General features: G+C 44.8%; 1 protein-coding gene across 1 annotated transcript in view; it reads left to right on the forward strand.

The window, feature by feature from the left end:
- Nucleotides 1–14,335, forward strand: part of cfap61 (cilia and flagella associated protein 61) — a 176,389-nt gene that overhangs the window by 33,400 nt on the left and 128,654 nt on the right. Inside the window, exons 8-10 of the mRNA XM_078230494.1 lie at nucleotides 1,929–1,978; nucleotides 7,106–7,251; nucleotides 13,796–13,835. Coding sequence (XP_078086620.1) covers nucleotides 1,929–1,978; nucleotides 7,106–7,251; nucleotides 13,796–13,835 — 236 coding nt within the window. The remainder of the gene's footprint in view (nucleotides 1–1,928; nucleotides 1,979–7,105; nucleotides 7,252–13,795; nucleotides 13,836–14,335) is intronic.

A 14,335-nucleotide genomic window follows, 5' to 3' on the forward strand; every position in this document is an offset into this window, starting at 1 on the left:
CGGGGTGCTCTGGTTTCCTCCCACAGTCCAAAGGTGTGCAGGTAAGGTGGATTGGCCATGCTAAATCATTTTTATAAATGACCTGGATGAGGGCGTAGAAGGCTGGGTTAGTAAATTTGCGGATGACATTAAAGTCAGTGGAGTTGTGGATAGTGCGGAAGGATGTTGCAGGTTACAGAGGGACATAGATAAGCTGCAGAGCTGGGCTGAGAGGTGGCAAATGGAGTTTAATGCGGAAAAGTGTGAGGTGATTCACTTTGGAAGGAGTAACAAGAATACAGAGTACTGGGCTAATGGTAAGATACTTGGTAGAGTGGATGAGCAGTGAGATCTCGGTGTCCATGTGCATAGATCCCTGAAAGTTGGCACCCAGGTTGATAGGGTTGTTAAGAAGGCGTACAGTGTGTTAGCTTTTATTGGTAGAGGGATTGAGTTTCGGAGCCATGATGTCATGTTGTAGCTGTACAAAACTCTGGTGCGGCCGCACTTGGAGTATTGCGTACAGTTCTGGTCGCCGCATTATAGGAAGGATGTGGAAGCATTGGAAAGGGTGCAGAGGAGATTTATCAGGATGTTGCCTGGTATGGTGGGAAGGTCTTATGAGGAAAGGCTGAGTGACTTGAGGCTGTTTTCGTTAGAGAGAAGGCTAAGAGGTGACTTAATAGAGGCATACAAGATGATCAGAGGATTAGATAGGGTGGACAGTGTAAGCCGTTTTCCTCGGATGGTGATGGCTAGCACGAGGGGACAGAGCTTTAAATTGAGGGGTGATAGATATAGGACAGATGTCAGAGGTAGGTTCTTTACTCAGAGAGTAGTAAGGGCGTGGAATGCCCTGCCTGCAACAGTAGTGGACTCGTCAACATTAAGGGCATTTAAAGGGTCATTGGATAAACATATGGATGATATTGGAATAGTGTAGGTTAGATGGGCTTTAGATTGGTTTCACAGGTTGGCGCAACATTGAAGGCCGAAGTGCCTGTACTGCGCTGTAATGTTCTATGTTCTAAATTGCCCCTTAGTGTCCAAAAATATGTAGGTTAGGTGGATTAGTTAAATGCGCAGGGTTATGGAATATGGTTGGGGGTGGGGGGGGGGGGGGGGGGGTGGGCCTGGGTAAGATGCTCTGTCAGAGAATCGGTGCAATGGGCCAAATTGCCTCCTTCTGCAATGTAAGGATTTTATGGATCCTAAGATCTTGCTGTATACCAAAACATCTTGCATTTATACCACATCTGTAAGGCAGTCTAATGTCCCAAGATGTTTCACAGGAGTGCAACTAGACAAATATTGACAGAGATCCAATTAATGAGTCTAGAAAAAAATGACCAGTAGCTTGGTCAAAGAGGTAGGTTGTATCAAGCGTCTTAAAGGAAGAGAGCGATAGAGAGCAAAGGAAATGTCTGAAATGTCAGCCTCTGGTAGCCAATATGCCAGAGAACTCAGAAACTTTACTTGTTGGCAGCTTTACTTACCATCCACATCTGTCAATCTTTTTGGTAAAACAATTAAACTAAATCAAATCAACTGAGGGACAAATAAACATTCTGTTAATCTTTTTGGCAAAATATTTGAACAAGGGATAAATTGGTAAATATTCTGTTAATAATTTTGGTAAAACAATTAAAGCAAATTAAATTAATTGAGGGACAAATCAAAAGGGGCAGTCCCCAAAAAGAAGGGAAACGCCCGAAACAAAAGAGTAGGTAGAAATTAAACTTAAAACATCAAACTAAAATGTGACTAAATGGGTCGATAATGCACCCCAGTCCCTGCATGGAGTAGAGGCCAAAATGGGGTGGAAACTGAAATACTAAATTTTAAGATTTAAGATCTGATTTAAAATAGGATGTTTAGTTGTAATCAAACAAAAATGTAATACTGTTCTGACTCAGAGTTAACTGAGAAATTTTTGTTTCTCTGGACAGAATCGAAAAGTACTTCACCTTCAGGTCTGAAAGACGACACAGGTGGAAAGGTATGTCACTCTGGATAAAGAACTACAATCTTCAAAAAATCTCCTTCAAATTAATGTGAATAGAGCTTTGGAAAGGGATATTGGTTGATGTGCATAATGGGCAGCCCAGCTACTACTGCTGGTCTGTTAATGTTAAGATAAATTCCGTGTTTCTTAAAACTATTTTGGCTGGCAATTATCTGTCCCATTTATTCTCTAAAGAGTTTGCACACTTTCTCCATGTGTCTTTTCTGTGAAAACTTCACATTGCAATTCTTTCTCCCCAGGGAGCAAACATTTTGGATTTCTTCATTGTGTTATGCATTCACAGAATCAAAGAATAGAATCATAGAATCACTACAGTGCAGAAGGAGGCCATTCAGCCCATCAAAACTACACAGACAATAATCCCAACCAGGCCCTATCCCCTTAACCCCATGTATTTACCCTGCTAATCCCCCTGACACTAAGGAGCAATTTAGCATGTCCAATTAACCTAACCCGCACATCTTTGTGGGAGGAAACCGGAGCACCTGCAGGAAATCCATGTAGTAAGAAGTATCACAACACCAGGTTAAAGTCCAACAGGTTTATTTGGTAGCAAAAGCCACTAGCTTTCAGAGCGCTGCTCCTTCGTCAGATGAGTGGGAGTTCTGTTCACAAACAGGGCATATAAAGACACAAACTCAATTTACAAAATAATGGTTGGAATGCGAGTCTTTACAAGTAATCAAGTCTTAACGGTACAGACAATGTGAGTGGAGAGAGCGTTAAGCACAGGTTAAAGAGATGTGTATTGTCTCCAGCCAGGACAGTTAGTGAGATTTTGCAAGCCCAGGCAAGTCGTGGGGGTTACAGATAGTGTGACATAAACCCAAGAACCCGGTTGAGGCCGTCCTCATGTGTGCGGAACTTGGCTATCAGTCTCTGCTCAGCGACTCTGCGCTGTCGTGTGTCGTGAAGGCCGCCTTGGAGAACGCTTACCCGAAGATCAGAGGCTGAATGCCCGTGACCGCTGAAGTGTTCCCCAACAGGGAGAGAACACTCTTGCCTGGTGATTGTTGAGCGGTGTTCATTCATCTGTTGTCGTAGCATCTGCATGGTCTCCCCATGCATCTCCACATCATGATGGAAATCCATGTAGACATAGGGAGAATGTTCACACTCCACACAAACAGTCACCCAAGGTTGGAATTGAACATGGGTCCCTGGTGCTGTGAGGTACCAATGCTAACCACTGTGCCACTGTGGAATTCTGTAATTCATATATGGTGGGGGGGGATTCTCTCATCCTGCTGAGTTGCTTTTGTAGTGCAGCGGTCCGGGAGACTCGAGCAGAGGCCGTTTCACGGGCTCCCCGCTGGGTACCATGGGCACACACACACACACACACACACCCCCCCCCCCCCCCCCGCCCCCACTGGCCAGGAGGGGTTCACTACGGCAGGGTTTAGTATAACTTCCCACTTGCAGGGAGCTGGCATCCTGACCCTGCTGGAGTGAAGGTGGGGGGGCAATCAAGGCCCCCCGAGGGCCAGGCACTGGGCGGTGGTGCTCTCAAGGCATTGCCAGCCTGGCAGTGCCAGCCTGAATCCCCTGGCACTGCCCAAGCCGCAAAGTGCCAATGCCCAAGGGACACCTTAGCATTGGGCAGTGCTAAAGGGTGGGGCCTAATGGGGCAGAGCCTAATGTGGGTGGGGTCTTTGGGGGGGTGATCGGTGGGGTTGGGGAGTCCTGCTGCCACTCTGCATTCGGGCTGTGTGACAGAGGGAGGGAGGCCAGCAATCAGGGATGGGCATCTGGTTGGGGGGGGGGGCGGCACGGGGCTGTGGCGAGAGGGGTCAGACTGCTGGAGGGTTGGGGCTGCAGTAGGGGGGGTGTCGGGAATGCGGGAGAGCACCCGGTTGGGACACCCGGTGGGGGGGGGATCCGGAGATCGGGGCTACGGGGTGGAGGGATGGGTGGGGAGAGATTGAGGCAGGTTTGGGGGGGGGGGGGGGGGGGGGAGTCGAGGCTGGTCAGGATACATCCGGGGGGGTCAGAGATCGGGCTGTGGGGGGGTTCGCACGGCCGGCGATGCAGGAAACGCAGGGCTGGCCAGCGATCAGGAGACCGACAATGCAGGCTACTGCGTGTGCACTGACCTCGGCGCTGACAGGTCGGCGCATGCGCAGTGGCCTGCTCAGCTGCTGTGCTGCCGGCCTCACCAGCGGAAATAGGACCCGCACACTGATTTTCAATGGGACTCACATTAGTGCACTCTGCAGTGCACAGAGTGCGGGAGATCCATTTTGAAAAAAAACAGCATGATTTACTCCAGTTTTTACGCGAACTCGACACTTGGAATTATTTTGGGAGAATCGCCCCCATGATTTTTACTGATGTGTACATTAGTCGCAACATTCGATAACAGCCTCTGAGCTCGAATGAAATGCTTCCTTATTTCGCACAGCCAGGATAATCTATTTTCAATCACAGTCTTTGCCAGTAGAAATAAAAGACGATCGAGGTAGAGTTTCCTGATGTCATTGACAAAAAAGTAGGGAAGTTCTATGGAAATTTCAAATGCAAGTGGCAGTCACATTGTTTCATCATCTACAAAATTGATCAATAGAAGAGTTGAATAAAGGATATAATAATAAGTTAAAAGTTATAACAGACTTTCAATCTGTCTTGTTCTGTCTGAATTGCGCATCAAATATCTCATTGGAATTCACATAATTAGACCTTCAATTCCTGTAAGTATTAAGTCATGAAAAGTTCAAATATTAAAACCACTTTCACTATTTTTTTAACTTTTTAGTCTTATTTATTTTCCATGTATCACATTATTGAAATATACGCTCAGCAGTTCAGTCAGACAATTTCTGTGCTTCCCCTAAGGTTTGTGTATAGTGTAATCACCTATAAAAATAACACCTATATTAATGCACCTGAGTTAGTGATATCTGGGCATTAAACTCATCTCATTAGATTTGGGTAGGAAGCCAGACATTCAGAGGTCTTTATTTTAAACATGTGTCAATTGCCACAGTAACTGCAGTGACATAATGGGCCCTATTTTACCATTTTGATTCTAAGTGCTGGGCGGACTTCAAACTGGGAGTGTTTCAGATCCGACTTTTAGACCTGTTCTGAGGCGCCTGAAAAAATATCAGCGATTCTGAATCGCGCTGCACAAGCCTGTGGGCGGGGCTTAACACGCCCGGAACCCTGCAGCTCCGACCGGGGCCTCCAACTGCGCATGTGCAGAAAAGAAATGACAGAATGCTGCTCCCCTGTCACATCCCTCTGGGCTGGATAATGCCTCCCCCTGGCCCCCACAGACATTGCCCCACCTGCCCCAACATTACTGACCCCCTTAACCCCCACCCTCTCTGCCACCCAGACCAATCGTGGGCCCCCCCCCCCCTTTCTCTCCACCGATCACAGGCAGAATGGCAGCGGGCTCCCCTTCCCCTCCACTGTTCTCAAGCAGAGTGGCAGCGGACCCACCTCCCCCACCCCCCACTGATCTCAAGCAGAGAGCCATCGGACACTAGGCACTTACCTCCTCACTAACCTTCACTGATGGAGTGCCCGAATCGGACTTATATGGAGCATGTCCATAGCTTTAAATTGAGGGGTGATAGATATAGGACAGATGTCAGAGGTAGGTTCTTCACTCAGAGAGTAGTAAGGGTGTGGAATGCCCTGCCTGCAGCAGTGGTGGACTTGCCAACATTAAGGGCATTTAAATGGTCATTGGATAAACATATGGATGATATTGGAGTAGTGTACGTTAGATGGGCTTTAGATTGTTGCGCCGACTAGTGAAACCATCGAGGGCCGAAGGGCCTGTACTGCGCTGTAATGTTCTATGTTCTATGTCTGTTTCATGCCGATTCCAGATGGGTGAACGCGGTGGAAAAGGGGGAAATGCCGGTAAAGTTGGGCATGCAGCCCATTAAGTCAATTTAAATGCATGCAAATACATTTAAATGGCTGTCGTGCCGTTTCAAGCGCGGTCCCGATCGCGGCCATTTTCAGGCCTTGGTAAAGGGGGAACCAGCGCGGAGGCGGCCGCGGATCGCGCTACTCGCCTCACGCCAGACTTTACCAAGTTTTCACACCCGAAAACGGGCACAACGTGATGGTAAAATCAGGCCCAACGTTTATGGCTGAAGAGATGTACAATCAAAATATGTTTCTGAACTGAAAAATAATTTTCTGGAAGCTTTGCAATTTTGTAATATAGTTATGCTGTCTAAATCAGATCAAAAGGGACTCTTACACACATGTCTCATTCAGTGTGAACATACCTTCTATGCACCTCTATTTTACTTGAACATTAACACTATCAAGTACCTGGGGGATAGCATTGAACTGGACCAGCCATTGAGCCATAATAATTACTGTGGCTACAAGAGCAGGTCAGAACTCTGTGGAGAGTAACTCACTTCCTGACTCCCCAAAGATGTTCACTATCGACAAGGAGTGTGATGGAATATTCTCCATTTGCCTGGATGAGTGCGGATCCAACACCCAAGAAGCTTAACACCATTCAGGGTAAAGCAGCCCATTTGATTGACACCCCATTCACAAACATGCACTCTCTCCATCATCAATGCACAGTGGCAGCAGTGTGTACCATCTACAAGATTTACTGCAGCAATTCACCAAAGCTCCTTCAGTTGCACCTTCCAAAACTGTGATTTCTACCACCTGGGAGGACAAAGGCAGCAGAAGTAAGGGAACTGCACCATCTGCAAGTTCCCCTTCAAGTTATACATCATTGTGACTTGGAACTATATTGCTGTTCCTTCAGTGTCGCTGAGACAAATCCTGGAACTCACTTCCTATCAGTACTATGGAGGTACTTGCATGACATGGACTGCAACGGTTCAAGCACAGCTCGCCAGCACTTTCTCAAGGCCAGTTAGGGATAGACAATAAATATTGGCCTAGCCAGTGACAACCACATCCTTTAAAACAATAAAAAAAGATAAGATTGCTGTAACCTCAGCATGTCTTCACATTTTCAGCAGGCATAGATGCCTTTTAGGATCGAGAAATACCCATTAATGGCTGTGAATAATAATGTAATATGTGACTGATCTCAAACGTAACTAAATGTAATTTGTCACCCCTTTCTTCTTCTTGTTGCAGAGAGATGCGTCATACAATGTTGAAAATGCCAAATTGCCGGATGGTGAAGACCAAACAACTAAAGAAAAGATCTCTTCAAAAGACAGTGATTTCTCAAATTATTTTTGTATACAGTTGTTCTGTATTGATGAGAAATACGAATCAAGGCAAGTACCAGGGCAATGCTAATTGTTTATGTATGGAAGGTAATGAAGATTGTGGTTGAAACTTTTACCAATTGCCCATGGCTTTAACATAGAAAAACATGAAAAAGGAGTTCCAAAATATAAAATTAAGTGGTTGAAGACTGCTAGGAAGGGTGGAACAGAGGGCGGGGAGACAGATGCGCAGAATCTGGGAAGAGATATAAAGCTGGAGAAGATGCCAAAAGTACGGTGATATGAAGCCCTTATGGGGTTCTTCAGTGAAAATTACGTTTTCTAATTTTATCTTTTGAAGGACAGTCTTAACAAGGAAGGTATTGAAGAAATCTAGAACATCACCAAATTGGTTTTTTATCCCTGTGTTGTCTGCTGATTTTAGTAACTTCTGTTCAAATAAATGTTCACTATCTACAAGGCACAAGTCAGGAATGTGATGGAAAACTCTCCTCTTGCCTGGGTGCTATGCGCTGCTTTTACTGTCTGCATGTATCAGGAGGGGACAAATTATGAGGAATGTACAATGATATTTAAAGAAAAAGTTAAAAGGTTATTTATTAGTCACAAGTAGGCTTACTTGTGATGAAGGTACTGTGAAAATCCCCTAGTCGCCACACTCCGGCGCTTGTTTGGGTACACTGAGGGAGAATTTTTTTTTAGGATGGCCAATCCACCTAACCTGCACATCTTTGGACTGTGGGAGGAAACCGGAGCTCTCAGAGGAAACCCACTCAGAGGGAGAACATGCAAACTCCACACAGACAGTGACCCAAGTGACGCAAAAACCCAGTCTGCAGGTGCAACAGGTGATCAAGAAGGGATGTTGGCCTATATCGCAAGGGGGATAGAATATAAAAGCAGAGATGTCTTGCTGAATCTGTACAGGGCATTGGTGAGGCTGCAGCTGGAATACTGTGTGCAGTATTGGTCCCCTTATTTGCGGAAGGATATATTGGCCTTGGAGGGAGGGAGTGCAGAGAAGGCTCACCAGGTTGATACCGGAGATGAGGGGTGTTGATTATGAGGAGAGACTGAGCAGATTGGGTTTGTACTCGTTGGAATTTAGAAGGCTGAGGGGGGATCTTATAGAGACCTATAAGATAATGAAGGGGCTGGATAAGGTAGAAGTGGAGAGATTCTTTCCACTTAGAAAGGAAACTAGAACTAGAGGGCACAGCCTCAAAATAAAGGGGGGTCAGTTTAGGACAGAGTTGAGGAGGAACTTCTTCTCTCAGAGGGTGGTGAATCTCTGGAATTCTCTGCCCACTGAAGTGGTGGAGGCTACCTCGTTGAATATGTTTAAATCACGGATAGATGAATTCCTGATCGGTAAGGGAATTAGGGGTTATAGGGATCAGGCGGGTCAGTGGAACTGATCCACTTCAGATCAGCCATGATATTATTGAATGGCGGGGCAGGCTCGAGGGGCTAGATGGCCTACTCCTGCTCCTATTTCTTATGTTCTTATGTTCAATCCGGGAATCGAACCCGGGTCTCTGGCATTGTGAGGCAGCAGTGCTAACCAGAAAGCCAACACCTCTTAAAGAGACACTTCATTGCGGCTATAAGTGCATTTACAACAGACTTGTAGCCTGTTCCACAGGTCTACGATTCTCTACGAAAAGAACCATCTCCTGATAGCTAACTTAGCTCTTCCTTTGCATAACTTGAGGTTGTGACTCCTGGCTTTCTCTACTTAGTTAAAACCAACTGTATAAAAAAACACAACCTGTCTCTTTTGCATTGTTCGCCGTCTGCACTGCTGGGGAATCTGCCGTGGGAGTTGCCATCAGTGGGTCCAGAAGATCCCGCCAGTGGGAAGAGCCAGAAAATTCAGATCTATGTTTCTCTAAAGTGTAGAGGCCTAGTAGCTCTTTGAGCCTATCTTGATAGTGAAGATGTTTTAAACTGGGAATTAAACTTGCGGCCTTCCTGCACATCCTTTTCACAGCCTCAATATCACACAGCAGATGCAGAGACCAAAACCAGACACAAAACTGAGACCTAACCAAGGACTTGTACAAGATTAGCAAGAGTAAATTAAAAATTCATGGACTTAAATGAATCATGACACTTTAAAATGAAATAAGGAGCCAATTTTAAAGAATTTGCAGGCAGAAAAGTTAGGCGGACCAATGCAACAATATGGGACTCTTCAGAAATTTGTTAAAAGGCTAGTCAGAAGGAAGGGAGATATATTGTAAAGAACATTGTTGTGGAGGCTAAACATAATGGCAATAAATTATTCCCTTGTTGTAGCTGTCCATGAAATACATGAAAACCTTAAAGTATACTTATGGGCTGAAGATAAATTTAATAGACTTAATGATTACTTCCTTGATGTATTTATAAGAAAAAATGCTAGTTGCAGGCCCTTCATTTTCAAAGACAATCCATGCAAATTTAATGACTTGACATCAGTAAGATGAAGGTCCTGTACATGCTCAAAACAAATCCGCCAGGATGAATGGTGTTTTATTCAGGTTACTAAGAGAAGCAGATGACCAGTTTGTGAAGTGCTGACTGTCATGACGAGGGGGTTTATGAATGCTGCGGATGTCATAATGGATTCACAACGAGCTAATGCAGTACTTAAAGTATGGTATAGGCTGATTCACTCTTTTCCCATGAGTTTACCAAAGTAGACCTGATGTAATTTCTCATCAGGGTTATGAGTCCCAAGTACAGCAGAAACCTATAATGACTCTCATGTTTAGTAAAATTCAGTAATGAATTTAATACCACCTACCTTTACCTAAACACTTGCTGCTCTGTGAGCTTTCATTTTGGAAGTGTTATGGACAGTCAAAGCTAGTTCGAATATGTCTTTTTTTAAAAAAACAAAACTCTCTGAGCTTATCAGTGTGTTAAATTGTTACTTTTGTGACCTCATGTTTCCTCCGTTGCTCACCTTTGAGTATTGCTCAATGTGAGGTGGTACATTTTGGTAGGAAGAATAAGGAAGGCATATACAGCTTGATTAATAAGATGAGGTAGAGGGGCAAAGGGATTTAGGAGTACAGGCACAAAAATTACTAAAAGTAGTTACACAGATTAATAAGGCCATAAAGCAAACTGAGTACTCGGCTTTATTTCTATGAAAGCTATGCAAGGCTATGTTAAACCGAATCATTTTTGATTAAACCACTCTTGGAGTACTGTGCACAGCTCAGGTCTCCATATTATAAAAAGGATATAGATTCATTGGGAAGATGCAAGCAGGAAACACTTCTCAAGAAAGGCTGAACAAGCTGGCAGGCTTTTCTGCAGAAAAGAGAGGCTGAGAGATCACCTGACAGTGGTCTGTAAGGTAATGAAAGGCTTGATGGAATACCAGAGAAAAAGTTATTTCCATTTGTCTGTGGTCCAGAACTAAAGGTAATAATACAAGATAATTACTGATGCATCCAATAATAAATTCAAGCAAAACTTCTTTGCCCAAAAGTGGTAAGAATGTGGAACTTGCTACTGCATACAGTAGTTGAGGTAAAGCAGTCCATGTCCATATGCAGCAAGGTGTGGACAACGTTCAGACTTGGGCAGATAAGTGGCAAGAAACATTTGGCTCACAAAACTGCCAGGCATTGAACATCTCCAGCAAGAGAGAACCTAACCACCTTGCCTGGCCATTCAAAATCTTTACCATTGCTGAATTCCTCACCAATAACATCCTGGAGGTTACCATTGATCAGGAACTGAACTAAACCAACCATACTGTAGCTACAAGAGCAGATTAGAGTCTGGGAATTTTGCAACAGGACTCCCAAGCCTGTCCACCGTCTACAAGGCACAAGCCAGGGGTATGATGGAATGCTGTCCATCTGCCTGTATGAGTGCAGCTACAACACTTGAAAAGCTCAAAACCATCCAGGACAAAGCAGTGTGCTTGATTGACACCCCATCCACCAACTTAAATGTTAACTCCCTCCACCACCAACATACAGTGGCAGCAGTTTGTGCCATCTACAAGTTACACTGCAGCAACTCACCAAGACTCCTTCAACATGACCTTCCAAACTTGCGACCTTTACAACTTCATAGAATCATAGAAACCCTACAGTGCAGAAGGAGGCCATTCGGCCCATCGAGTCTGCACCGACCACAATCCCACCCAGGCCCTACCCCCACATATTTACCTGCTAATCCCTCTAACCTACGCATCTCAGGACTCTAAGGGGCAATTTTTAACCTGGCCAATCAACCTAACCCGCACATCTTTGGACTGTGGGAGGAAACCGGAGCACCTGGAGGAAACCCACGCAGACACGAGGAGAATGTGCAAACTCCACACAGACAGTGACCCGAGCCAGGAATCAAACCCAGGACCCTGGAGCTGTGAAGCAGCAGTGCTAACCACTGTGCTACCGTGCCGCTCCTTAGAAGGACATGGGCAACAAATGCATGATGACACCACCATCCAAGCCAAATACCATTCTGACTTGGAACAATATTGCTGCTCCTTCACTGTCACTGGGTCAAAATCCTAGGAATCCTTCCCTAACAGCGCTGTGGGTTTATTAACACCAGATAGACTGCAGAAGTTTAAAAAGGCAACTCACCACTGAGCAGATTGGGTTTGTACTCGTTGGAATTTAGAAGGCTGAGGGGGGATCTTATAGAGACCTATAAGATAATGAAGGGGCTGGATAGGGTAGAGGTGGAGAGATTCTTTCCACTTAGAAAGGAAGCTAGAACTAGAGGGCACAGCCTCAAAATAAAGGGGGGTCAGTTTAGGACAGAGTTGAGGAGGAACTTCTTCTCTCAGAGGGTGGTGAATCTCTGGAATTCTCTGCCCACTGAAGCGGTGGAGGCTACCTCGTTGAATATGTTTAATTCACGGATAGATGGATTCCTGATCGGTAAGGGAATTAGGGGTTATAGGGATCAGGCGGGTAAGTGGAACCGATCCACTTCAGATTAGCCATGATCTTATTGAATGGCGGGGCAGGCTCGAGGGGCTAGATGGCCTACTCCTGCTCCTATTTCTTATGTTCTTATCAAGTGCAATTAGGGATGAACAACAAACACTGGTTTGCCAACAGTGTTCATATCCCATGAAAGAATAATTTTTAAAAATTGTATAGTTTTATTTAAGGGGAAGTTTTTTATGCAGGTGAGGGAGAAGGATATGCTGATCGGGTTAAAATGAAGTCGGATAGGGGGAGACTCACGTGGATTATAGATACTAGCACAGATCATTTGAACCAAATGGCCCACTTCTTTGCTGTATATTTGATGTACCTTGGTGCATTTACTTATTTTCTAAGACGGGGCACATCAAAATAGTGCAAGCTTTCATTTCAAGAGCTTGCTTAAATTGCTACTTTGTAATGCAGTTCCAATAACAGTCAAGAAACTCAACACCATCTAGGGCAAATCAGCCTGTTTGACTGGCCCCCCATTCATCCCCTTAAACATTCAATTCCTCCACAAAAAAAAGTTTATTTAGTAGTCACAAGTAAGGCTTATATTAACACTGCAATGAAGTTACTGTGAAATTCCCCTAGTCGCCACACTCCAGTGCCTGTTTGGGTCAATGCACCGAACCAGCACGTGGGAGGAAACCGGAGCACATGGGGGGAATGTGCAAACTCCACACAATGACCTAAGCCGGGAATCAAACCCGGGTCCCTGGCGCTGTGAGGCAGCAGTGCTAACCACTGTGCCACCGTGCCATCCACTACTGTACCTGCAGTGTATACCATCTACAAGTTGCACTATCACAACTCATCAAGGCTTCTTTGATGGCACCTTCCATACCCACAACTTCTTCTGCCTAGAAGGTTAGAGGCAGCAGACACATGGGAACACCACGATCTGCAAGTTTTCCTCTAAATCACACAAACTGACTTAAAAATTTATCACTGTTCTTTCATTGTTGCTGGATCAAAATCCTGGAACTCACGACCCAACAAGAATGTGGTAGTGCCTTCATCACACAGACTGCAACGGTTCAAGAAGGTGGCTCAGCATCACCTTCTCAGGGGTCATTAAGGATGAACAATAAAGCACTGGTCTTGCCAGCGATGCCCACATCTCATGAACAAACAAAAAGAGTCATAATTAGGGCTCCCAGTTGCTGGGATTTATATATTGCATTGTAGATTTACATAAACTGGAATGAAGTTTTAGGAATTCATAGCTTGGTGAGTTGTTTAAGACTTTAAAAGCAAATAGTGCGATGTTTGCCACATTCACAATTATTGCAAAATAAGGTGAATGTTTTTCCAGAAAGGTCCCGTTTTTACATTGTTTTTATACTTTAAGTAATGCAGCTGCCATGAGATGCGCAGACTAGTTATTTACATGAAAATATGCAAGTAAAGAATTTGGGCAGAATTTTCCCGTCCCACCCACCACAGGAATCGTGATGGGCGGGACACGGACCGTGCAAAGGCCCGTTAACCTCAGGCAGGAAATGTCCAGTCTTGGGGTGAGCACATCCCGCTCTCAGACTTATTAGATATTCTGATCAACTGGGTAAAGTTGCATTTTTGTTACTAACATTGACAACAAAATTTTAAATATTCATGTCATTTTTCGTTCACAGGTCCCAGGATTTTTTGCCCTTTATTTTTAATCTTTATCCGGTAAGTGAATCTTAAATAATCTTCAGAACCAGTATTTTATTATAATCAAAAAAATCACTTGGTTCAACATGTTGCATACCAAAGGCCCTGGTTATTTATAAGGCCACAAGAATAAATCTGCGGTAGTCCTCAGAGTGTCAAAATTGTATGACTGCCAGCAATCACATAATGGCAGCCGCTATTTTATAAAGTGGGCTTCACGAAGTTGAAATGGGTTTTGCAGCAATGCAAACTTTAGATCGGTTTCTTATGCCCTCTTTTCCCTCAGTTACTCATGAGGAAGGGGTGGTAATAGGTAATAGAATAATTTGGGCTTTTTACTCCAGAGTTTTCTCTGCCCATAACTGGACACGTTTGCCGGAATTTTACCGCCTCACCTGCCCTGGAATTGGGGCAGGCGAGGCTTGCAGAAATGAATTCTCCGTTGGCCTCGAGCGGGATTTTACAAGCCTCGCCCGAGCGAGGACATAAACTAGTGCCCATTATGACTAAAAGCCCTT

Source organism: Mustelus asterias, chromosome 15, assembly GCF_964213995.1.
Source record: "Mustelus asterias chromosome 15, sMusAst1.hap1.1, whole genome shotgun sequence".
Classification (NCBI taxonomy): domain Eukaryota; kingdom Metazoa; phylum Chordata; class Chondrichthyes; order Carcharhiniformes; family Triakidae; genus Mustelus; species Mustelus asterias.